General features: G+C 39.1%; 1 protein-coding gene across 3 annotated transcripts in view; it reads left to right on the plus strand.

The window, feature by feature from the left end:
* Nucleotides 1-26,833, plus strand: part of ARHGAP17 (Rho GTPase activating protein 17) — a 92,823-nt gene that overhangs the window by 59,528 nt on the left and 6,462 nt on the right. For 2 of the 3 annotated variants that reach the window (XM_077141497.1, XM_077141498.1), the window contains exons 11-19: nucleotides 901-1,012; nucleotides 1,763-1,844; nucleotides 3,935-4,015; nucleotides 6,385-6,498; nucleotides 9,106-9,197; nucleotides 10,454-10,610; nucleotides 12,282-12,515; nucleotides 14,491-14,660; nucleotides 23,367-23,987. In XM_077141497.1, coding sequence (XP_076997612.1) covers nucleotides 901-1,012; nucleotides 1,763-1,844; nucleotides 3,935-4,015; nucleotides 6,385-6,498; nucleotides 9,106-9,197; nucleotides 10,454-10,610; nucleotides 12,282-12,515; nucleotides 14,491-14,660; nucleotides 23,367-23,987 — 1,663 coding nt within the window. The remainder of the gene's footprint in view (nucleotides 1-900; nucleotides 1,013-1,762; nucleotides 1,845-3,934; nucleotides 4,016-6,384; nucleotides 6,499-9,105; nucleotides 9,198-10,453; nucleotides 10,611-12,281; nucleotides 12,516-14,490; nucleotides 14,661-23,366; nucleotides 23,988-26,833) is intronic. The other variant, XM_077141499.1, reaches the window with a different exon arrangement.

Raw genomic sequence — 26,833 nt, forward strand, 5'->3', positions numbered from 1 at the left:
TCAGTATAGAGGGAGTTCAGGTGAACCCCAAAGGTCACATGGCTAGGGTAGAGCCACAATAAAAACACAACTAAAAAAAATTTTTTTTTCCTTTTAAAAACTTGTTGTTGAAATGTAATGTACAAACAGAAAAGTGTACCTAAGTGAACAGTTCAGTGAATTTTCCCAAGCTAAGACTATCAGTGTAACCAGCACCTAGATCAAGAAATACCCAGAGACTCCCTTCTGTCTGTTCCACTCACCACCCACTCCTCCCACCTCCTGACCTGGTCTTCTAATAGCCTAGATCAGTGCTTCTCAACAGGGGGTGAATTTGCTCCCTAAGAGTCATCTGATAACTTCTGGGGATATTTTGATTGTCACAACATCTAGTGGGTGGAGGCCAGGGATGCTGCTAAATATGCTGCAATGCACAGAACAGCCCCCTGGAATAAAAAAGACTATCTGGCTCGGTGTTAGCTGCTGAGATTGAGAAGCCCTGCCTGTGTTTTTTGCTTCTTTTCCTAAGTAGGGGAAGGGCAGTGAAATAACTAGCAACCTAGTTTAATAATGGTCTTGAAACATCAATTTAAAAAAAAATTCCTTAATTTAGAAAATCTATGGGAAATCAATCTTGTGGATGTATAAAATATTGTTTTTAGATAGATTTCCAACAGATAGATATTTTAGCAGTTGGACATAGCAAGAGCTATAGTGCTGATTAAAAATGGACTATTCCCTGCCTGTCCCTGCTTGGGGGATATACCCAGTCCCCTTCGATCTTCCTGCAGCCCTGAAGGAGGAGCTGTGCAGGGTCGGGGGGTAAGAGGGTAAGGTGGGGTCTTCCATTAGACCAGCTGCTGCTCTTAATGTGCGGCTCCTAACTTTCACTTGATGCTAATGGCATTTAATTGTCTTTAGGGCCTTTTCAGAATTGGGGCTGGGGCCTCCAAGTTAAAGAAACTGAAAGCTGCTTTAGACTGTTCTACTTCTCATCTGGATGAGTTCTATTCCGACCCCCATGCTGTAGCAGGTGAGCTCTAGTGAGTGTGAATCAAGTTGATCTCAAAGTGGTGGGCAGCTACTATTTCAGACAGATCATCTGTTAAAAAATCCTTTTAAAGAAAAAAAGCTTAATATGATAACATACATTAACTACAATGCAGAATGCCCATTTTAACCACTTTCATGAGTAGAATTCAGTGATACTAATTGCATTCATAAAACTGTGCTACCATTACTGTCATCTATCCATTACCAAAAAAAATCCATTTTTAATTTATAGATTTAAGTGGCTAAAAAAACTGAAATAGTCTCCTGATATTGTTCCCTAATGTTAAAGTGTGTGTATGCATATGTCTGTATAATATATAAATACATGTGTAGACATATACACACATATATTTTTTCTATTCCTGTCTTTTTGTTTTCTTTTTCATATTATTACATGATGGTGAAGGTATCTTGTTTCATGTATTTGAAGACATAATTGTATTTTCTTTCCTTCTTTCACCCCAAAATCTGTATTTACCTGGAAAAATGATGTCTATTAAGATGATGGCTTTTAAGTTAATTTTACTTTCTATTAATCTCTCAATATATTTTGTAAGGGATGAAATTTGTTTTAAAAGCATTTCATTCTTTAGTGCCTCCCCTGCCAAATCATGATTTGTTCTGTGTATCTTGAAAGATTATAATTAAGATCATTTCAACTTGCGAAATAATATGCCCCAAGATTCCCAGCCTTACCAGTTTTCATACTCAATAGGATTAATAATTTCAGGTGCTTTAAAGTCCTACTTACGGGAATTGCCTGAACCTTTGATGACTTTTAATCTATATGAAGAATGGACCCAAGTTGCAAGGTAAGTTTAAAAAACACTGAGTCTTGGTTCACATCCAAGTCACAGAACCAAAAAAACCCCAAAACACTGAGTATTAAGAATTAAAGAAAATTGTATAATGTATACCTTTTGATATGTAACATTGCACACCTTTTGTAAGTTATTTTACTCTCAAGATAAAGTAACATTAAAATTACATATTTGTTAAATAACATGTGTTCCAGTTCTTATATAAATTCAGAGTGAGAATATTGCATATCATAATTGTTAGGTTAGGAAGGTTACCACTTATGCACTGGCTTAAATTTGCAATATCTATATGAATAAAGATGTGTAGTGACACCCAGATGAGTGAATTGGCTGATCACAAACCCTGTAACTGAGGATCCCTCCCAGGCTGGCCCATTGAGCTGCGTGGAAACCCAGCTGTGTGATAATAATATTGATAATGCTATTATTAGTAATAATTGTTGACATTTACTGAGCACTTAGTAATCTTTGCACCCACTGCCTCCTATGATCCTTAATTAGCATCCTGAAAGGCAGGTAGTGTTGTTATTTCATTTTAAAGATGAGGAAACTGAGGCTTGGGAAGCCAAGGAATTGAGCCAAGGCCACTAGTAGTTGACAGAACCAGGATTCAAACCCAGAATGTCTCATCCTGTTTCCCCCCATCCCTAACATCAACCTGCTTAGAAACATTTGTTTTCAGTAGGACAACATTATGTATGGAGTTGAAAGAAGCTTCTTTCTCATTGGCCAGATGCCTCCTCCTTACCTCTGCTCACATGGTGATGGCTCACTTCTTCTCGGGTCTGCCTGATAATTCATCTCTAGGGGAAGAGGAACAAATATCACCCCCTCTTCTATCTCCTTCTCCCAACTGTAGATGTTGTCGCCATTACCTGTCAAATAGGCATGATTAGATAGCAGCTGCTTAGTCTCATCAGTTCTACCTTCATGTGATGTGATTCTGTCCTCTACCACCTTAACCAGGCATTTGCATTTTGAGCTTTATTCTGTATTTGTGGGATAAGAGATTTTGTCCCTGGTAGATGGTGAGATTTTTAAAGTCAGGGATAAGTCCTTAGTTGTCTCCTTGGAACCTTGCACAGAGTCTGACCTGTTATAAGCATTAATGTTTATAAAACTGAATTAAGAGTAGAGTTCTGTAGTTTCTTTTATAAGGGTACTCTTCTCCAGTCCTCTGAAACCATAACTTTTCTCTCTGCTGTGAGACTCCTAAATACATCTCCATGAGGAAATAACCTTTTGAACTTTTCCAGAAGCTTCCCACCTATTGCTGTATTGATTCTTTACTTGAGAAATGTGAATATGGGCCACCATCCCACTGACATATGAACTGACTTCTAAAGTATAATTATGTTTCACTCCTATCCAAAGCTCTCCAGATTTAATCAGTTCTGAAGGGATGTTTTAAGTCCAAAGGTTTACAAAGGTTGTACAGACAACGTCATATACTCTCCGTTACTACTGGGCAGAATTGAGTCTGCTCTTAGCTTCTCTGTTTTTGTGACTGTGAAAGAAAGTTTAAGTTACAAGTGTATAGTAGAAGAGCTTCTTCAATTGCCTCAGGATAGCAACGGCTCTTCTGTCTGGAACTTTTGAGCAGCTTTGAAGGCAAGGAAGGGCATGGAGGTCTCGGTGCCTCTGAGCTTAGCGAACTGATCTGCGGTGAGGCTACACTTAGAATAAGAAAATCTGTGCTCTGTAAAGCCATACATTAATATACACATTTTCTAGAGAGGATTTCCAGTGATCTCCTGTGTACAGACATTGGGGTAGGTGGTTTGCATGATACATTGCCAAAGCTCACAATAATGCGGCAAAATCAGCAGTATTATCCCTATTTTTACATATCAGTAGATTAAGTCCTGACCAGGTTAATTAACTGCTCAGAGTGAAATAGTTAGTGATGAATATGGTATTTGACTCCAGATCTTTTTATTTCTAAAATCTTTGCTGTTTTTAAACCATGCTTTCTCTGTCCTTGGGAGGCATCGCTGTTAATATGGCATATTAATACAGGTATTACTAACTCATAAGTGTTTTAATGAACCATTACAAATAAAAAGGCTTTTCTCCCTCAGTGTGCAGGATCAAGACAAAAAACTTCAAGACTTATGGAGGACGTGTCAGAAGTTACCACCGCAAAATTTTGTTAACTTTAGGTATGTATGATTGGCATTCTGCAGATTAAGCCATTGAGCTAGAGTGACTGTGGAGCGAGGATATATTTGATCCCCAGTCTAGTAGCCACTTAATTCAAAGATACTTGGCACATTAGGAAGTACTTTGTGGAACGACTTGGGGTTGCTTCAGATGGGATTTGATGTATGTAATTGTGGCACATGTGAAGTATCAGTATCATGTCTATGTTCAACAGATAAGTTGCCTTATTGCTGTAGTACTGCAGCTAATGGAAAAAAATTCTTGTGAAAAGTTTGTGACTGTTAGATTTGGAGTCTAAATTGTGCAGTATGTGAAAGTCAAAATTAATAGTTCATTTTCTGTAATGACATTTTTCATGTATGTTACACAGTTTGTTTACAAAACATAAGTCATCATGCTAAATAAACTTTCAGGAAATGGAGATATATGTTACTTGATAGAATAACCATATTTCCAGTAAAGTTTGTTAAAGAATAAATTTCTGGATTTTAACTTTTATTTTTCTTTTGACTTAGAGCATAACTTTGAAAAAACATAGAGAAAGGGGAAAAAGGAAACCCCCAGGGAATAAAATCATTTGAAATCGAACAAAAAGGATTCCTGGGTGGTTCAGTGGTAGAATGTTCACCTTCTATGTGGGAGACCCAGGTTTTATTCCGAGACCATGCCCCCCCCCCCCAAAAAAAAAGATTAAAACCTAACAAAAAAAATTTTTTAGAAGGCTTGGTCATAAACCACAAATACTTTATAGGTGATATGTCTGCTATGTTACATAACCTTGAAGTACAGTGTCAGGCTCAATCACTGTCTTAGTTTGCTTGAGCCACTGTGACAGATACCACTCAATGGGTTAGCATAAAGAACGAGAATTTATTGCTCACAATTTTGAAGCTAGAGAAGTTCAAAATCAAGATATCAGAAAGCTTACTTTCTCCCTGAAAATGGCAACATTCGGGTGCTGGCTGCCTGGCAGTCCTTGGGCATTCCTTGGCTTTCTTATTACATGATGAGGTCCTCTCATTTCTACTCTTCTGTGATTTCTGGGTTCTTTTTATAAAGCCTCCAATAATTCTGATTAAGACACACCATCATTCAGTTGGGTCCCATGTTAACTAAAAGTAACATCTTCCTGAAGTCCTATTTACCATAGGTTCACACCCACAGAAATGTAGGTTAAGAACATATCTAAATTGGGATTCATAATTCAATCTATAGATATTCCCTTTTGACACCTTGCATATCAACTTTGCCTTATGAGGGTTAATCTTTATAATATTCCTCATTGATTCATTAATATACCTATCTTGGAATTGCATAGCCTCTCAACCTATTCAGTGTCTTATAGTGGAAACTGAATTATACTTCTTAATAGGTTGGGGTTTGGCCTTTTATTTTGTTTATTGTATTCTTTATAGTTTTACTAATTGGCTTCTCAATATAGAATACATTTCCATAGTTCAAAATTCAAAAGGTACAAAAGGTATAGTGAAAAATCTCTTTCCTGTTCCTGTCCTCCAGCTACCTAATTCCTTTCCTGAATGACAGTTGATGTTTTCAGTTTCTTATATAGCTTCCCAGCAAGAGTTAATATATATGCATTTATTAAAATGTACATCAATACATATTTTCTTTTTCCTCACCCTCTCCCAGTTTTTCTTTTTTTACCAAAGGGTAAAATAGAGTTTGTTCTCCTTACCATCTCTGCTTAATATACATCTTGGAGATTTTTCCATATCAGTTCATAATACATTTTTTAAGGTGCGTAGTATTCCACTATGTGGATGTACTATGATTTTTTCAGCCAGCCCGTATTGATAGATACTTGGAATGTTCCTAGGTTTTGGTTGGCAATGTATAGATACATTGAATTTATTCAGTGTATCTATAAAATAAATTGGATATTTTCATAATTTCAGCATAAAGCATTTATTTCAAATATAGTCTCCTTTAAGTGTTAGTTTATTAAGCAATATACATATACATCAATATATTTTTTTACTATGTTTGTATTAAAAAATATATTACTCACTGTTAATCACATTGTTGTAACTTATTTAGGGGTAAAATAGGTGGGGTATAAAGTAGAAATGGATTAGAATTATAAAGCAAATAGAGGTCAAAACATTGAGATTTACATATGAGCTTTTTATTACCTCTTCTAGACCCTAAATTAATCTGTTCTTTGAAACAAAGAGACAAGAAATTTGTAAAAGTTCTTTTTTAACCCACTTCCAGATTCTTTTTTGGTGATATTCTGTAGGTTAGCACCTGAGCCATCTGGGATTGAGCCAACTGGGCAGTAAGATAATACTCGTACAAATAATTTCTTTCAGAGTGGATGCTTTCTCCCTTCCCTTTCATTTCATAGATACTTAATCAAGTTCCTTGCAAAGCTTGCTCAGACCAGTGACATTAATAAAATGACTCCCAGCAACATTGCAATCGTGTTAGGCCCTAACTTGTTGTGGGCCAAAAATGAAGGGTAAGTAACTTTTTCCCATATCATATTATTTTAATTTCTTCTTTCCACCTGATGAAAAGAGTTGAGATATAACTCAGGATACACATTCTAGTTTAAGATGCACTGCACAGTGTTCTGAAGTTGATTTTTCTATTCAACCAGCATTCCGGGAGCATTGCTGTGAGCACGGTGGTATCCCAGATGTTGGCACACAGAGATGTAAGAGACATTGTCCCAGTCCTCAGAGTCCCTGCACTTGGGCAGTCAGGCAAATCAGTGTTTACAGAACAACAAGATATGCATGCATGCACATTTGTGTATTGTGTGTATGATACCATAGACATTATAAAGTATGTGTGAACCACAGGTGAAGGAGATATAATTCAGGCTGAGTGCAGGGAATGCTGTGGTTAGGAAATGACACTTAGGCTGTACCTTGATGAATTACTGGTTTCCTGCAGAAGGGACCTAGATGTGCAAAGGCACTGTGGCCGTATAAGGACCTGGTCCCTAAAGTTGAGGGCTCTGTCCCACGGTCTTGTATAACTTGTGCCCAGGGGACCTGAGGCTGTGACTGATGGATCAGAGCCACATTATAAAGGGCCACATATATGTTGCAGAAGTGTTGGGAATTTATCTTATGGGTCACTGGAGAGCCACCGAAATTCCTACATAGGGAAATCATGTGATCACAATGTAGATGATTTTGTTGGCATTCAGAAGTGTAGATTGAACAGAGGAGGAATTGGAAGAGCAGCGAGAAGGCTAAGAAATTGCTAACCTTGATTGTTTGTTCTCTTGGAGGCACTTTGATTATCTCATTTTATCCTCACAAACAGCTCTTTTAAGTAGGTGCTATTGTTGTTCTTATATTTGTATAGAAGAGGATACGGAGACTTAGAAAGAACAAGTAACTTGCTTAAGGTTGCAAGTGGTGAAGCCAGGGGTATGAGCCTGTGTCTTTAACCATCACCACCCTTGCCTGCCTCCCTTACTGTTGATCTGCTTAGTAAAATCATCAACAATTCAAGTTTCCATTAATAAGTACAGTGACTTTTGGAACCAATCTTTCATTCATTTATTCTTTCTTTCCTTTATTCACATATGCCCAATCTTGTTTCAGAAAGTGTTTGTAAAATTACTAGCAAATATCCAATACCATAAAGTAAAGTTAAAGATAAGTGGATATGCAAAGTTAGCTACATACCTCATATCTTATAGCAAAATAAACTCCAGTGGACAAAAGAGTTAAATGTAAAATGTGAAGCCAAAAAATATAGTAGGTAAATATTTGTTAACTTTTGGAATGGAGAAGGATTTTCTGAGCATAAAAGCAGTGTAAGAAATGATAATTTAAAAAAATGGATGTTTGGCTGTATAACATCTAGAAATTTCTGTATGCTAGGAAGCACCTTAAATAAAAGGCAGTTCACAAACTAAAGAATACACACAAAATACCCACCAAATATAAAAAGTTCTTGCAAATCAATAGACATTAGCTCTACAAATACCCAAATACCCACAAAATATAAAAAGTTCTTGCAAATCGATAGACATTAGTTCTGCAAAAAGAAACATCTGCAAAAAACACGAGCAGACAGTTCCTCCCAAATCCAGCAGGGTCCTCTGATTTGGTCCTGAGTGATCCGAATCAAATGGGGTGGTACTAGGATGTGGAGGAAGGGCAGTGTAAAAGTATAGGAAGGATGATTTGCAAAGAGAGCTTGCTTAAAGAGTTGCATTTTAATCTGGAATTTGAAACTAGCTAGAACTTATACCTGTAAATTGAGAAAATGTTCTTGGTGGGAAGACAAATGAGTAAAGAAAGAGGTCAGTTTGGGGCAGTCAGACCTGGAGTGACGCTTTGGAGGGGTCCATGTCCTCACCTGTAAAATGGGCTTCATAACAGATTGTTGGGAAATTAAATTAAATGGGGTGAAGAACATGAGCCACAGATCGTGGTGTCCAGCTCCTGATAGGGATTCAGTAAATGTCAGTGCTTTGCAGTTGTTTCCCTTCATGGTGTTCTGACTCCCAACTGTAGTAGGAGCACTTTGAAGGCAGGGAAAATTATTCTTCCTGCTTTTTTCCCTTTTGAGCCCTGGCAGGGGACACTTTGTGAACATTCATCTTGGTACCAATCCATATATATGACAACCTTAGGTGTAAATGTCAGAACTCAGGTTTTCTGATATATTAAGAGACATGTAACAATGAATACTCTTGGTTCTATTATAGGCAAAATTGGTTTTTGATGATCTTGGGTTTTAGAAGGTCACTACTGTGTGCAATACCGTTCTGGTGGGAAAATACAACCCTTGTTCCAGACAAATTTAAAACTGCATTTTGACACACTGCCTGTTTACTGGCTTTAGTTGCTCGTAGGTGCGTGTGTAATGGGCACTATAGTTGTTATTACAGTGCAGATTAAGCGTCAACAACCAAGTTGGTAATTTTTCTTCTTGGGTGATCCATGCCAGACTCATAGGCCAGGTCCTTTTAGATATTATTTTTCATCTGTACTTAGATGTTTTATCCTGTAAAAATAATTGAATTGTCCTGATACAAACTGAGGAAATTAGAGGCTGCCAAAGGAAAGTATTATAATTTTGTGAACTCCCTCTGCAGAACACTTGCTGAAATGGCAGCAGCCACATCTGTTCATGTAGTTGCAGTGATTGAACCAATCATTCAACATGCCGACTGGTTCTTCCCTGAAGGTAATTTTCTTCTTTGATTTCATTTTTATTGACTGCTAAAGCAACATTATAATAGTGGGGAAAGTCCTTTTTAAGAAGAAAATACATTAGTAATCTCTTAATGATTACATAATTGGCTTCACTTTTACACGTTTCTTTCTAGGCTTTTGTTCATTTGCGTTCATGTTTTGACCTAATGTAGCCATGTTATTTTGTATTTCACTTTATTTCGCTCAACGCTAGAGTTATTCATTCAGTAATTGTACATTGAATACCCATTGTATGCCATATATTCTTGTGGTAGGAATTCAGGCCACTCATGAAGAGGGCCACATAAACAGATAAATTGTATACATGATGTATTTAAAAAACGGACAGAGAAAGATTTTATAAAGTCAGGTGCTCAGAAAAGGGAGCCAGAGATTGCTTTATAAGAGAGGTGACATTGAAGATAAAGTAGTTTTCCACCTGGAGGAGGGTTTTTTGCTTCCCTAGGTAGATACCTGGATTTGTGCAAAGGTAGATGGCAAAGCTGGAAGTTGATTGGGGCCAATTTGTGAAAGTCATACTTGCCTGTGTGAGAGAATTAGGACTTCATCTATAGGTGATAGGTTTGCAAACTGTATTTGCTGCAGTTGTGGGATCCGTAGAGGTTCCCATGGGCTCCCCGGGCAAGCAGTTTGGAGTCAGTTTCCATCAGAGCAGTGCTGTTCTCACATCCACCAGAGTGTTAGCTCTGTGGTGCCAGGGCAGAGTTTATCTTGTCTTTACTACTGTTTTCCCCACACCAAGAATCATGCTTCACTCATTTTAGTTGCTGAGTAAATATGGGATAGATGAATGAATGTTGACATTCTGCCCAAAATTTCCTTTGAGAAAATGATTCTTGAAAAACTACTGTAGTCAGTATGATATTGATGTTGCTTTTATTTCTATTTTGTATCAAACTGTAAATCTCTCTCTTTTCTTGTTATTGGTTAAAATGTCCACGCTGTGTTCTCTTCTGTATTTCAAGATTTTTCCCCCACAAAAAAGCAGAAAAATTGTGTAAACTTACACAATATGAATCATATCCCCTGTTTCTAGTTCTGCTATTTTACCTCCTGGTTTCATAAATTATCCTCAAGAAGACGAAAGCACCTGGGGCTGCTTCCGCTTGTGAATTAGTGAAGGCTCGTAGACTGAAGAATGAGGTTCCTTTTCCAGCGGGGTGTTTTAAAGCTCTCTTGACCCCTGTACTGTATGTCTCATACACTTGTTTATTTTTCTTCTTACAGAGGTGGACTTTAATGTATCAGAAGCATTTGTACCTCTTGCCACCCCAGTTTCCAACCACTCATCTCACACTGGAAATGACTCTGACTCGGGGACGCTGGAGAGGAAGCGGCCTGCCAGCATGGCAGTGATGGAAGGGGACTTAGTTAAGAAGGAGAGGTGTGTGTGGAGCCATTGTCAAACCAACAGTAGATCTTCTGTAAAGGAATTGCTAATCCCTTGGTATCTGCTATAGGTGCAATGCACTTGTAATTTGAGAGTGGCTCACCCATGATAGACAGATTCTAGTATATTCAGGGATTTTTCTCTGGTTCATGACAAACATAAATAATTCTGACCACAAAATAGGTCTGCAGCTTGTCAATTAACATCCATATCAAATGCATTCAAGCTTTACTTGATGGTCTGTGATAAGCCCTACAGTGGAACACGTTACAAATTCAGGTATGGGAGGCATAAAAGAACAAGAGAGAGAGTTAATAGTGTGGATTTATCGCTAGGAGTGAGTGTGAGAACAACTTACCTCTCATAGTGAGTTGTTTTATCTGGTGTGCAAATAGACATGTTTTCGGTATAACTTGGCCACTCAATATAGGCCAACCACTGAATTTGATATTCAGCTGGAAAAACCACAGATTTCCATTTCTGGAAGAAAAATGGTTGTGTGAACCTAGTGAGAAGCAGAATGTCTCTATACTATGTTCCTATACTATGTTTGTTGGACTTTTCAGGGGTAATTAAAGCTATTAGTGATTTTTGCCTTCAGATGCCAACCTTTCTAATGTATGATGAAATGGCATTGTATTCCCAGTAATGCTAATAGTTAGAGGGGTCTGTTTGAAGTAATGGGTTTTCTTGAAATAGTTTTATATTAAAGCTAAGCAACAAACTCTTGTTTGCCCAGTCTTACAGAGAAGTGGTTGGTGTTTGTTTTTTTTGTTTGTTTGTTTTGTTTTGTTTTTATGTATAGCAAAGAAAAATGCTTCACTTTCTGATTCTATAATCCTGAAGGCTACATTTATTTTGTGATGTTTTACTTATCTAAGCCTCTATTTACATATTTGGTCGTGTTTCCTGATAGTAAACTCAATCCAACAATGAAATTAGCCCTCGTATTTTACAAGATATCAAATGCAGTGCCAATGGCACACAATAAGCAATTCTAAGCTATCTGCTTGGTTGGATTGTCTGTGCCAACTGATCCAATGAACATAAGTTTAGGGAACTATCTATCTTTTTATTTTTTGAACTGAAAAAAATTTTGTGTGTATGAAAAATGAGTCTTCCTCTTACCCTGCCCTCTAACCCGATCCCTACCCCTTCCCAAAAGCAACTATTTTTTCTAGTGTTATATATCCCTCCCTATATATTCTTTGTATATGCACATACAACCAACTCTACAGCTCAGCTTAATTAAAAGGCAATGTGTTCTCCTTACATTGCCACATTGGTCTGATTTTTGGACACATTTCCACCTCATTCCCAAAACACTTAGGTCTGAGATAGGAATTGGGTAGTGTAGAAATAAACATGTTAACATGATGTCACTGAAGATGAGGCTTGCTTATTTGCTTTCAGCTGCTCACTCCAAACTGATAAAGGACACTGCTCAGTACCAGGTCTGTTGGCTTCCCTTGGGCTTAAAACTGAGTTGAGCTGCTTGCCTTGGTAATAGGGGATAACAACTAATCAGGCCCTTGCTGCTTTGCTGCTTGCTGGGTGACTAGGAAGGTTGTCCCTGTGTGTGGGATTTAACACACGTGGAGTGATGGGCTTCTGTCTCAGCGGTCAGCTTGCATGGTGTGTTGACTGTTTCTTCTTTCTGTGTAGCTTTGGTGTGAAGCTTATGGACTTCCAGGCCCACCGGCGGGGTAGCACTCTAAATAGAAAGCACATATCCCCTGCTTTCCAGCCGCCACTCCCACCCACGGATGGCAGCACCATGGCTCCTGCAGGCCCAGAGCCCCCGTCCCAGGGCTCTAAGGCTGAAAGCAGCACAGGGGGTGGGACTGTCCCCTCCTCTGCAGGCACACTGGAGCAGGGGCTGAGCCCAGGCGACACCAGGTAAGGGGGCCGACTTCTGCTGGCAGTATGTGCTGGATGTCCCAGCCTTCTTGCAGTTGTAGGGTCTTGGGCATGGCACCCATGCTAAAAGAATCGCTCTGGCATGGAGTGAACCAGATTCACCTTCACTCCTCCAGTTGGCAAAGGGCAGAAAACAGACTGAAAATTGCTTGCTTCCTTTCCTGTTTTCAAAAGAAAGCAACGTTTGTTTGCATTCTTTACCAATTACTGCTTTGGTGCTGGAAGCCAACAGGTGTTTTAGCTGCATTGTAAATCTCTTTCGCCTGTTTGATGTGAACTGTCAGTGTTTGTGTACCATTTGCTTGTGTCATCCATTATGCTGACTGGTAAGAAGAGCTAATATTTGGATATAGCAAGTTAAATTATAGTGTTCTTGGCATTCATTCATTCATTCACCAGATGTATTGAATAGTTGATATGTGCTAGGTGCTGCACTAGGTAACTCTGACCCCCAGAGCTTTCAGTCTTGATGGAGTATTGATGCATGAGTACAAGGTAGAAAATAAAGGTAGATTTTCTTAAGACTCTTTTGGGTGCTTAAAATTCTAATAACCTACCTGGGGTGGGACACAAATGTATAGCAACTTTAAGAAAAGGTGTTTTCTTAAAGTTGAAGTTTTTATATAACTTGCATTAATTCATTTCTCCACACTAATCTGGACAGATAACCATGAGAGGCCACTTCAGGTGATATCTCAGGTGGTTCAGAATGGGCAGCTGCTGTAAGAGATGAGCCTTACTATAGAATATGTGCTAAAATTTGTTTACTAAGCAAAAAGTTATTTGCACTGCTTTGGTCACCCAAAGCACTAAATAATCATATATAAAGTGAAATAAATGCATAAAACAAATAAAACGGGATGCCTGTTTGTGCATCTGGTATTTTCTGCACAGAGGAATGGAGCTTTCTCATCTTATCCTATTTGGGGCATGTGGGTAGGTGCCTTGTAGTGAATGAAGCTGCTTATGAGATAAGAGTCTTGTTCCATCTTCACAGTTGGATTGTGAATGCATTCCTGAATTCCTTTTCACTCATACCATTTGGGGAGGTTCACTCTTTGGTTAAAAGAAATTAAGGCTTCATACTCTATAAGACTTCATATGTATATCATGGACTCAGTGTTGGTTTGTCAATAACTCTCACTCTTTACATCTATTAACTTTTACTTTCCTGTTTGTTTGTGAAAACAAGTGTTAGCAGATAGACACATTTTCATCTACTCACAGCATTCAGTTTGCTTAAGGCTAAGTACATTATTTAAGACAATGATTAGTCTCCACAACAGGACAGGTGGAATATCAGTCATCAATTTGCTATGTGTCTTTTATGTTCTATAGATATTTTTATATACATTCACTAATGGTATTCACTCTCTGGTGACCATGATAGAATGTTGCTATAAAGTTTCAGTATAAAAAGCTGTGACCAGGAGGTTGAAAACATGAGTTCTGATCTCTTTCCTGCTACCCACTAACTCTGGACTCTGAACATTTATTTAACTCTCAGAGTTCTTCTTCTCTTAAGATGAACAGTTTCTATTTTAGAGTATAATTATTTTGCTAGAGCTTTTGCTTAGCATTATGCAATGTCTATGTCAAGATCCCATGAATTCTGAAGTCCAAAAGCCCTCTCGTGTTTTTTAATATTCCCCAATTTAAGTATAGACAAACTAGAAGTTGAAATTTCTTCATCATTGTTTTGAAGTGACCTTTCTTTGTTATTTGAGTGGCGGAATACTTGGAGGGCAGTCTGATCAATGAACCTCGTAAAATATGTCATTCTTTTTGGCACTGAATAAGTGTTAGCTTTATAGGTCCAGTAGGGACTATTTAAAATTTAAAATCACCTTGCCTATTGAAGTGAACACTCTGATTGGAGTCTTTTATTTTATAGTATGCTTAGCTTATCTAGCTGAGTGTGTCTGACCTCTAACGTGGCTTTTACTCCCCTCAGTCCTCCAAAACCCAAGGACTCTGTGTCTGCAGCTGTGCCTGCACCAGGGAGAAACAGCAATCAGATAACCACTGGCCAAAACCAGGCCCAGGCAGCTCCCAGCTCCCACCAGCTTTCCGTCGGCCCAGTTCACAACTCTGCTGGTCCCAGTCCTCATACTTTGCGCCGAGGTAAGTACCACCTTTATTCTGTACCTTTGAGGAACAGTGTACAGTCCTCCTTGGGATAATGTAAGGATTCCGGTTGCACTAAGGCTCTTGGAAAGATCTTTTCCAGTCCATATTTTAAAAGGACAAGTGGGAAGAATAGTCATTAAAGAGAAAGAGGGACTGAGAAATGAAAAGGAGGAAGAGAAAAGCAGACATTTAGGAATGTGCTTTCCTTTGAGACAACAAAGCTCAAACGAAAGGTCAGCGCTGAGTGACCTGAGCTCTCACCTGGTGCATATACTCCAGTATGCCTTGCTGTTTATTATAATTTGCCTGCCATGGAGTATGCGTTCAGTAAACTTGTGCAGGTCTGGAGCTCCAAGTGCCTCAGGTCTAAAACAGCTGGCGGTGATTTTGCCTTCCTGGGAACATTTGCAATGACTGGAGACATTTTTGGTTGTCACACCTGGGGGATGGATAGAGGCCAAGGAGCCTACTGAACATCCTACAATGCACAGGAAAGCCCACAATGAAACAAACAGTTATCTGCCCCAAAATACCTGTGGTCCCAAGGTTGAGAAACCCTGGTCTAGAAAAGAACATGATTCAGTGAAGATGTTTTTAAAGCCAATTAAAACCATGTGAACCTGTGTCTTAATTCCCACCTGCATTTATCTGGAATATCAATGACACTCCAGAGTGATGTGCTATTTTGGTAGCTCAGGAAACAGTGAATTTGTCATAGCAAGTGTATTTTGTGTGTAGTAAAAATTATATGCCTGAGCCCATATTTTTTTGCATCTGCTCTGTTATAAGGGATGAGAAAATAAAAAAGAAATAGCAGTTTTGCCTTTGGTAAACCTCCAGTTAATAGGCAAGATTGAGGTGTATACCTGATAAATCCTTGGAGAAGTAGTTGTGGAGCCACACACACAACCAAATGTGTAATAAAATTGTGTAGTCAAGTGACATCATCAAGGTGGTGGTATAAGACAGCCCCAGGACCATTTCCCCTTCGAGACAGTGAAATTAGAGGGCAGATTCAACTTGTTTGAAATTCTGGGAAATGATAGAGACTGGCAGAAGAGTCCACAAATGCTAAATCAAAGGAAAAAACATGCCAAAAAAACGAAGGAAGAGGGAGTGGCCAGATTTGTTTGTCTGGGCCCATTTCTCATGCTTGGTTCTGTGCAGTTTAAGAGAGGCAAACATTGGCAGCAATCCAGCCTTCGGGCCCCCACGCAGTGATTTAGAACCCCACACACATTCACGCATGGGAACCGAAGGCCACATAGACCCACCGCAGAGCTCTAGTAGTCAGAGTGTGTACACATACAGAATACCTCCCCAGAAAACAGATCAATTTCCAGTGGAATGACTGGCAAACCATGCCCAGTCCCAGCTCAGTCCCTCATTATTGGTACCTAAATGAAAAAAATAGGATATTTCTGAACACTCACCCCATCTGGTTCCATGGGTTGACATCCCCTATTGTGGAAGTTACCAGAGGTGGAGAAGCCACACAGAAAGAGGAAACTGAATCATTCTGAGACAGGGCAGACCCAGGGCTAAAAGCTTCAGTGAGAAGGCAACCCAGAGCAAACGAGTTGAGCAATTCATAGCGGCTATGGAAGAAAGTTTATTAAAACAAACAAACAAACAAAAAACCAGAGAACACTCAAGACTCATAGAGGCAGAACAGAGGAAGGGAAATCCTCTCCTGGAGGGGAAGCAGTCCCACATTAGAGGGCCATCTTACAAGTTACTGTGCAGGCCAAGGCAAGAGGCAGGTGTAGAAAAACCTGCAAAAAATCCATGTTAAACACGGTCTGCTCTAAAGGTTCTTGTGTAAACTGGATCAAGTGTGGAAGAAGAGCTTTAACACACAGCCAGTCTAGTGCCTAATGCCTAGGCAAGGGGGAGAAAACTGACTTCCTGAGTTAGCACATCAAAACAATCAAAGGCCCAGACATCAACAAAAGATCACAAGCCATGCAAAGGAACAGGAAGAGATGGCTCACTCAAGGGAACAAATTTAAACTTTGGAAGAAGCGCTGACAGTGGAGCAACTAATCAGAGATGTTCAGTCAAATCTCCTAAATCAATTCAAGGAGCTAAAGGAAGATATAGACAGAAATAAAGACTAAATATGGGTCTAGAACTAAAGGAAATAAAGAAGTAGAAAGTTTAAAAAAAAACATGACAACTTAAGGGAATGGAAAATACAATAATGGAGATTGAAAATACCACTAGAGGTGTTCAACAGCAAATTTTGAACAGGCAGAAAAAAGATTCAGCAAACTAGGAGACAGGACAATTTGAATCATAGAGTAGGAAGAGCAAATAGAGAAAAGCTGAAAAAAAGTGGGTAGAGCTACAGGATCTGTGGGACAACATGAAGCATGTTGCATCATGGGTGTCCCAGAAGAAGAGGAAAAGGAGAAAAGGTGCAGAAAGAATATGAGAAGAAATAATGGCTGAAAATTTCCTAAATCTTGCAAAAGACATAAATATATATGTTCAGGAAGTACAATGACTTCCAAACGGAGTAAACCCTAATAGACATACTAATCAAAATGTCAAATGCAAGAGATAAAGAGAGAATCCTGAAAGTAGGAAGAGGAAAGTGATTTGTCACTAGGGATCTTCAATAAGACTAAGTGCCGATTTCTCTTCAGAAGCCATGGAGGTAAGAAGGGAGTGGTATGACATATTTAAAGTACTAAAAGAGAAAAACTGCCAGCCAAGAATTCTGTATCTTGCAAAACGTTTTTCAAAAATGAAGGAGAGTTGAAGACATTCACAGATAAACAAAAATCGAGAGTTCATTGCTAAGACACCAACTCTAGAAGAAATGCTAAAGGTCGTTCTTCGGAAGGTTAAAAGGAAATAGTAGCTTGGAGCAGTATGTAGAAGTGAGACTTTCCAGTGTGGTGGTTTGAGCTGTCTCCCCCAGAAAAATATGTTCTTAAACTTAATCTATTCCTGTGGGTGTGAACTCTTGTAAATTGAGACTTTTGATGAGGTTACTTCGGTAAGGTGTGGATGGATCCTAATGCTATTACTGAAGGACTTATAGAAAAGGTCACAGAGGGAGAAAAATGCAAAAGAGTGAGCCACCAGCATCTGAAAGTCACTGAAACCCAGAGGAGAATGGAGAGACCAGGAGAAGCCACCTTGGACATTGCCATGTGACAGAAGAGCCAAGGACCAAGGATCCCTGACAGCCAGCTCCAGAATGCCACAGTTTTCTGGGAGAAAGTATTACCTTGATGATACCTTGACTTTGGTCTTCTCCTCACCTGAAAACAATGAGCCAATAAATTCCCATCATTTAAGCCAATCCATTGCATGGAATTTGCTTGAGCAGCTAAGGAAATAAAACATCAAGTAAAGGTAACTATATGGTATAGATGCAGAACCCAATAATACGGTATCCTCAGTGTAACTCCACTCTTTATTTCCTATAAGATTTAGAATACAATTGAATAAGAAATAATCTTATTTCCATGTTATGGGCATGCAAAATAAAAGGAGGTAATGTGGGACAAAAACAACACAGAGGGGAAGCAGAAGGTACTAGAGAACAGATTGTGAATGTTATTGAAGTTAAATTGGTATCTTTTCAAATTAGTAGGTCATGATGTAGGTTGTTTAATACAAACCCTAGAGTAACTACAAATAAAATATTTAAAATATATACAGAAATGGAAATGAGAAAGGGGTCAATCAGTTACATGACAAAAGATCAACTGTATTCCAAAGAAGGCTGCAATAAGGAAAAGAGACCAAAAAGATATAAGCTGTATAAGAAAGCACAAAATTGTTGAAGTAAGCCCTGTCTTATCAGTGATTACACTGAATGTAAGTGGATTAAACTCCTCAATGAAAAGACAGTTTGGCAAAATGGGCAGAAAAGCACAACCCAATTACATGCTTACGGGAGCATCACCTTGGTCCCAAAGACACAAGTAGGTTGAAAGTGAAAGGATGGGAAAAACATTCCATGTAAATAATAACTGAAAGAGAGCTGGAGTAGCTATACTAACATCAGACAAAATAGACTTTAAGTCAAGAATTTTATAAGAGACAGAGGAGGAGGCTATATATCAACTAAAGGATCAATTCACCAAGAAGGCATAGCAATCAAACATTTATGCACCTAACCACAGTGCCCGTGCCCCTGTAATGGTGCCCCAAAACACGGGGCAAACACTGACAAAACTGAAGGGAGAAATAAACAGCTCTCCAATATTTGGAGACTTAAATCTACCACATTTACAGATGAGTAAAAAATGTGGATAAGAAATAAACAAAAAAATAAGTAGATTTATTTTAACATTAAAATAAGTTTAGTAGATTGAGATACTAGTAGTCAATGAAAGGGAGTGGTAAAGGGTATGACATATGAGTTTTAATTTTTTTTATTCTTTCTTTTGCTGGAAAGATGCAAATGTCCAAAAAAATGATCATGGTGATGAACATACAACTATGTAATGATACGCAACTATGTAATGATATTGTGAGCCATCGATTGTAACCATGTCAAGATGTTTGTTCATTGTTTATAGTAAAAATTAAAAAAATAAAAAATATATAAATATATACCACATTCATCAATGGATAGAACATCTACCCAGGTCAGTAAGGAAATGGAGAACTTGAACAAGACTATAAATGAACTAGGCTTCCCCTCACCCTCTTTATTTTCTGAGTTTCTGGAGTTGAATTCTCCTATGTAAATGCATGTCAGTGGTAACTGTAACTGCAATGGGGAATAATAAAGACACTAGTCTGGCAGCCAGAAAGTTCACTCCAAGGCTCAGGTAAGAAACAAAGGTGGTTAGGCCAGGTAGGTCAGAGATGGAAGTCCTTCAGAGTCAGGGTTAAGTATTCAAACCTGGCCCCTAAGCAGTGGGGAGTCATGCTAGGTAAAGTGAAGAGGTATGTAAAAGCAGTATTTTCAGAAGGTTAATGTGGCTCTTGTGAAGGCCACTCTGGCTGTGGTAGCGACATTGGCAGAGTGACATCCACCTAAGAGGATGTCAGTGGCTGCAGGAAAGGATGAATCCAGGTGAGTCAAATGTTCTTGCATGGATTGGTTCTTGATGGTCATCGTGAAAGGCAATTTCAATAAATGGAAAAAAGCCCTGGACTCCAAAGTTTGAGTTCCATCTTTTGCCTAACGTTGCATGGCTGGCTAAAGGCGTTTAATTTGACCTTTCCAAACTTAATTTCTATAAATGTAAAGTAGAAATAAAATGCCTATGAGATATGTCTGATCTGTGAAAACATTTTCTTTATAAAGTACAGAGTATTTATAAAGTATTCTAGAAATATTAGGTGGAATTTTTACACATTACAGACAGGGAGGCAAATTCAAGTTACAAACATCACTTGTCCTGCTGAAGGCCATCTTCATCCTCATCTGTATGCCACCCAATCCTTGAGGAAATTTAGGTCTTCTCTGCTTGGATTCCAGGTATAACTCTGGTTTCAGATTGTCTCCTTCCTAGCCACATTAGGAGCTTTTTCTGATTCTTGATTCCTGAAATCAGATCTTGGACTTTGCAAGATGAGTTTGATCCTTTCTGTTCTCCACTCAGCTTCTCACCACCTTCTTAGGTGGTTTTGGAAAAGGCCTCCCTTTCTCCCAGCCTTGCCTCACCATGGAACTTGGGCCCCCGTGCACCATCATGACGCGGTAGTGCTTCCTCTCCTAATTCCCTTTGCAGCCTTACATGTCAGAAATTGTCTTCATTCAATATGCATTTGCAATTAATAATGCTTAGAACAGAAAGCTAAAAACTAAACTTAAAAATTGCTTAAGGTAACCAGACCACAGCTAATATTCCAGAATTCATCCTTGGTCAACTGATTGGTTGTTGTGATGTGAAAAGATTTTCTGAGTTCCAAGGTCAAAAACTGTAGGCCAACATAGCAGAGAAGACTTTACCCTTTTCAATGCTGAATTCTGGGCCCTGTAAACAGGGAACCATGCATTTTTGGGTTGTGGAAGAGGAAATAGTCCCATGGAGTCCAGATGACATGGGCATTAACCTTTGTTCTGCCACTTGCTGTGTGACATTTTGCGAAACGTAACCTCTCCGAAGCCCATCTCCCCACTGAGAAGTGGGTATAGCAATGTCTATCCTGCAGTGAGCTTATGAGACTTAAATGAGATAATTTATGTAAAAAGTGCTAACCTGGTACTGGTGACATGTTAGATGAATGATATATTAGTTTCTTTCCTTCATTTCCTTCTCTCCTTGGAGGATGAGTAGGGTCTAAGCAAAAATCGAACAATGCTAAAGTCTCTATTTTCCATCCACCTCTCCTACCCCAGTACCAGGTCTCCAGGTCCATTATTTTTCCACCCTTTCCCCAGAACCCTTCCAGGCTCTGTCCTATTGCCTCCTGGTACCAAACTCCTAACACTGTAATGCTGATCTCAGCTGATATAGAGAAGGAGTGAGTGATTCAGCTCTCTTCAGGAAATAATTCTGAGATGGCTTATGCAAAGAACATGGTGTCAGTAGACCAGTTGTTCTTGGGTTAGGGTTGAGGGTGTGTCACTATTCCAGCTTTTCTTGCTTCTCTCCATTTATACCCGTGCTGTCAAAGTAGGGAGAGAAGGGCGCTTAGGAATGGGCTCAGAGCAGTGCCTCTGTAAGGGCAGTCTTGCCTCTATTAACTGAATTTTACTTTTTTTTTTCTTTTTTACCTTTTTTTATTGTATACTGCAACATATATACAAAGCAAAGAAATAAAAAAGCAATGCTTTTCAAAGCACTCTTCAACAAGTGATTTCAGGACAGATCCCAGTGTTTGTCATGGGCTACTATACGATCCTCTCATGTTTTTCCTTCTAGCTGTTCCAGAATATAGGAGGCTAGAGGACTTAAATATTTTTTTATCATCACCATCAACTTTTTTTCTTTTTTTTTCGGTGAAAAATAACATATATACAAAAAAGCTATAAAATTTCAAAGCACAGCACCACAATTAGTTGTAGAACATATTTTAGAGTTTGGCATGGGTTATAATTTCACAATTTTGGGTTTTTAGTTCTAGCTGCTCTAAAATACTGGAGACTAAAAGAGATGTCAGTTTAATGATTCAGCATTCATATTCATTTGTTAAATTCTATCTTTACTATATGATTCCACCATCACCTTTGATCTTTCCATACCTCTCTTTAGGGTTGTTTGGGCTATGGCAATTCTAAATTTTTGATATTGAAAGAGTCTGTCGCTAATATGGGATAGGGAGAATGAACTATCTGATGTTCTGGAGAGGCTGGGCTAGGTTTCAGGACTTATCTGGACCAGGACCCATCGGGAGGTTGTAAGTTTCTAGAAGGTTACTGAGTACACGGAACTCTTGTAGAATCTTATATGTTGCCCTAGGTGTTCTTTAGGATTGGCTGGAATGGCTCTGGTTTGGGGTTGGAGGTTATGATAGGTAGTAAGGTCTACCTAACCTGAAGTTTGCGTAAAAGCAGCCTCCAGAGTAGCCTCTCAACTCTGTTTGAACTCACTCTGCCACTGGTACTTTATTAATTATACTTCTTTTCCCCCTTTTGATAGGGATGGAATTGTTGATTCCACGGTGCCAGGTCTGGATTCATCCCTGGGAGTCATCTTCCACATTGCCAGGGAAACTTTCACCCCTGGATGTTATGTCCCATGCAGGGGAAAGGGCAATGATTTCACTTGCAGAGTTGGGCTTAGAGAGAGTAAGGCCACATCTGAGCAACAGAGGTCCTCTAGAAGTAACGCTTATGCATGCCTATAGCTAGTCTAAGCTTCTCTGCTACCTACATAAGCTTCATAAGAGTAAGCCTCATGATTGAGGGCATGGCCTATTGATTTGGGTGTCCCTCAAGTTTGACACAATATCAGGGGATTCCCTGATGGTAAGGTTTAATAGTTCCATATTCTTTCTCCCCTCCCTCAGGGGACTTTGCCAATACTTTTTGATTATCTGCTTAATATACTGTAGGATGTATCCAGGTATTACAATAATCTATACAGGATTTAAAGGACCTCTTTCTTATTCTGTGCTCCCTGTGTTTTAATTGTTCAAATGATCTATACAGAGAGTTTTACTTTTTATTATTGAACTTTTAAAAACAGGTCTTTAAAGTCCTGTGCATATAATGTAATTTTTAAAAACAAACTTCTCTTTTGGAATAATTTAAATCTAACGAGAAGTTGCAAAGATAGTACTGAGAATTTCCATGCACCCCACCTCCCCCCACTAACATCTTACATCACCAGAGTTCATTTGTCACAACTTAAAAACAACATTAGTATATTGCCATATAAGCTTCAAACTTCATTTGGAGTTCACCAGTGTTTTCATTAATGTCCTTTTCCTGTAGCAAGATCCAATCCAGGCCACTGCATTGCATTTAGTTGACCCTTCTCCTTAGTCTCTTCTGGTCTGACGGTTTCAGTCTTTCCTTGTTTTTCATGATCTTGACAGTTTTGAGCATTTTTTAGAATGTCCTCAATTTGCTGAGAATTTGTTGATGTTTTACTCATGGAGCTATGAATTTGGGAGAGGAAGACCACAGAGCCCTCTTCATCATCTTGTATCTGGGGCACATGACATCAGCATGACTTATTACTGGGAAGCTTAAGCTTGGTCACTTGGGTAAGGAAGTGTTAGCTTTGCTGTACTCTTCTTACTGGTGTTTTGTTTTTTGCTCCCTTTGTGCAGCTGTTAAAAAACCTGCTCCAGCACCCCCAAAACCAGGAAACCCACCTCCTGGCCATCCCGGGGCCCAGAGCTCTCCAGGAACATCTCAGCATCCGCCCAGTCTGTCACCAAAGCCATCCACCCGAAGTCCTTCTCCTCCCACTCAGCACACAGGGCAGGCTCCCAGCCAGCCCTCTGCCACCTCCCAGCTCTCTGCACCCCGGAGGTACTCCAGCAGCCTGTCTCCAATACAAGCCCCCAATCACCCACCGCCGCAGCCCCCGACCCAGGCCACACCTCTGATGCACACCAAACCAGGGAGCCAGGGCCCTCCCAATGCTGTGTCACTGCCCAGTGAGCATGGACTTGAGCAGCCATCTCACACCCCTCCCCAGACTCCGACACCCCCCAGTACTCCACCCCTAGGAAAACAGAATCTCGGCCTGCCAGCTTCTCAGACCCAGGCGGTGAGTAACCCTGAGACTGTGCAACCACATGCTGGAACCTTACCAAGACCAAGACCAGTACCAAAGCCAAGGAACCGCCCCAGCGTGCCCCCACCTCCTCATCCTCCCAGCGCCCCGGCAGCTGCGGACGGCAGCCCCATCAGCACAGCACCTACAGCTTCCAAAATAGTAACAGGTAAGTGGGAAAATGGATCCAGTATCCCCCCCTTTCCTCTCTGCATTTCTTTTGTACTACTCCCCTTCATTTGGGCTTTGATTTATAGCAAGGGTCAGCAAACTGTGCCTGTGACTCAAATCTGGCCTGTGTTTATGCATAAAGTTTTGTTGGAACACAGCCATGCCTGTTTGTTTATATATTGTTTATGGCTGCTGCTATGTAGTTGAATAGTCCTGACAGAAACTGTGTGGCCTGCAAAGCCGAAAGTATTTACTATCTGGCTCTTTACATGAAAAGTTTGTCAGCCCTGATTTATAGTTTCATTATGTGTTTAAGACTGATCTACATTCACATTTTAACCCATGTGAAAGGTACAACATGAGCAGGAAATAAATTTCTTAGTGAATTCTTCATTAAAATGCTTGTTTTCCTCCCAAGAGTAAAAAATGTTCATAATGAATGAGGAGTTTCCAGTATAACTTTAAAAAACATGATTTGTGCCAAATTGGATGTTCTGGGGGAGAGATCTCGTGCATGTTCATATCAAAGCGCTATTCCCCAGTGACTCAAAAGGAAAAAAATCAAAGTTTTCCCATAAATTCCAGTGGAAACTTGTTCTAGAGTAATAATGATTATGCAGATTTTGGTGGGCTGCTTACTGGAGTTCATAGGCAGTTCAGAACATAATCATTTCATTTAATTAAGATTTTAAAAAGCCTTTCCATCCCCTTCTCCCCTCCCAAAAAGCCTTTCCATCCCAAATCCTCTAATTTACTATTGATTTAAGGATGGATAGGTTTTTTTAGTGCCTTAAAAAATGGTAATTAGGGACGGGCCATTAGAGGTGGCTCAGCAAGTGGAGTTCTCACCTGCCTTGTCGGAGACCTGGGTTCGATTCCCAGTGCCTGCACATGTAAAAAAAAAAAAAAGGTAATTAGGAGTCTTTAGTCATTGTTCTAAATGAGGACATTTTTATGTAAGAAGCTGAAATATACCTCTGGGCTCTCCGACCATACTGAGGAACTTCTTAGCTGAAAATGACCCAGGACTAAAACATGCAAGACTGGCACTCCAAATGATGAATGTTAACTGACTAGTCTATCTCTTGATCATTTCTTTTTCAGAAATGTAATGCTTTTAAGCATAATTTGATGATGCTCTCAATGATTAACTTTTTTCTGATGACACTGAGTAAAACTTAAAAAACCAAAAAAAAAGAAAGGAAGAAAACCACATTGGTTTTGTTTGTTTCTTAATATATCCCTGTCCTAATACCCTCACAGGTGGGGAAGGTTTCCAGGACTAAGGTCTGTAACACCCCCCTCAAGCAGCTTGTACGGCAGCTTCAGATGCTCTGCTTAGCTGTGTTTTGCATATGTGCTTTTGACTTTGTGCTCAGAGTAGCCATTTGACCCATGCCATGGTAGTCAAAAGGGCTTCCATTCTGTAGCGTGTAGACATTACTTTGGTTTTTATCAGAAGCACTTGGAGCTGAGTACTCCTTATTCAAGAGGTAGATGTAACTAAATAAAGAGCCTGATTTCAAGATGCTCAGATAAGATGCTGAGAATGTCTTTTTTCTTTTTGTTGGTAAGCTTTTTCTTAGCGTGATTTTCCTGTCATTGGTATTAGCATTGAGCAAAATAGAATTCGGGTCCACTCAGCACAGAAAACTGTATTCCTTGTGTCTTGAGCCTTTATTTTTAATTTTTTATCTTAAGTGCCAGTTAACTGCATGGAGCTGCTTAATTTGATGTCTGAAATTCTCAGGACCAAAAAAAAAAAAAAAAAAAACTTGATTCTATGCTAAATTCCTTTGTAATCTAGCATGCTTACGTTTTGCTTTCTTCAACTATATGAGCTTTGAAAAGGTACTGTGAGTTTCCTTTAGGACGTCATTTGGACATACAGGCTCTCATTACAGTATATAATTCCTTTTATCAACTCATTTAAACTCTAAGACTTTTGTGAGTTACTTAGCCAAAGCGTTCACAGCTTTGGTCTGAGTAAGACTCTGTAGAAACTAGAAGGGAGAAATGAGAGTGCAATCTTTAAAACATGGACATGGGCACAGAGGAAGGTATGATTCCACCTTCCCAATTCCTTGGTGATTAGTCCAAAAGTTCAGGGTTGCCCACCTCCTTGGGATGGGTGGGGAAGTAATGTACAGAGTAAAGTGACTAAATCCTAATTTAGGCTTAGCCTTTTAACAAAAATTCAGTCCTGTGACACACCAAAATTTTATTCTGAAATCGTACATTTTATTTAGATGAAAAGACCATAAACCAGAATTGTGTCGTTTTTTAATACCATTTTCATCCGGGTTGTGTTTATTCTAGAAGGTTATTATATTGCTCTGCGATAATACTGCAATGTACTTTACTTTATAATTCTCAGGTAAATGAAATTTTATTTAAAAAAAATTTTTTCCTTAAGATGTTAGATAAATATTTAAAAACCAGTCTATGCTGTGATTCTCCTGACTCAGATTCCAGATGACCACAATTGTCTTTGTATTACAGAATTAACCTTTAATTTCTTAAAATCCTGTGGACTGTATTTAGAAGTCCACAAAGGGTTTAAAATTTATGAATCCACTGGTTTGACCATGCAGCTATTAACTATTCTTGGAGGAAATCATTGGGTATGTTGAGAAGAAAAAACTAAATTTTCTTGGATAAGACAGTCCTTGATTATTACATAATTCCAAGTTTTCACTCGGAAAATTAGAAGTACAAATTCCTGAAGACAGATTGTTCCTTTAGAGCATTTAATCTTGAAGAGTTGAATTAAGATCTGTGGGATTAAGATAAACTCTTTGGGGGAGATTACTGCTGCCAAGTAGGCTTTAGCAGCCGAACTCT

The sequence above is a fragment of the Tamandua tetradactyla genome, chromosome 23, assembly GCF_023851605.1.
Source record: "Tamandua tetradactyla isolate mTamTet1 chromosome 23, mTamTet1.pri, whole genome shotgun sequence".
NCBI lineage: Eukaryota > Metazoa > Chordata > Mammalia > Pilosa > Myrmecophagidae > Tamandua > Tamandua tetradactyla.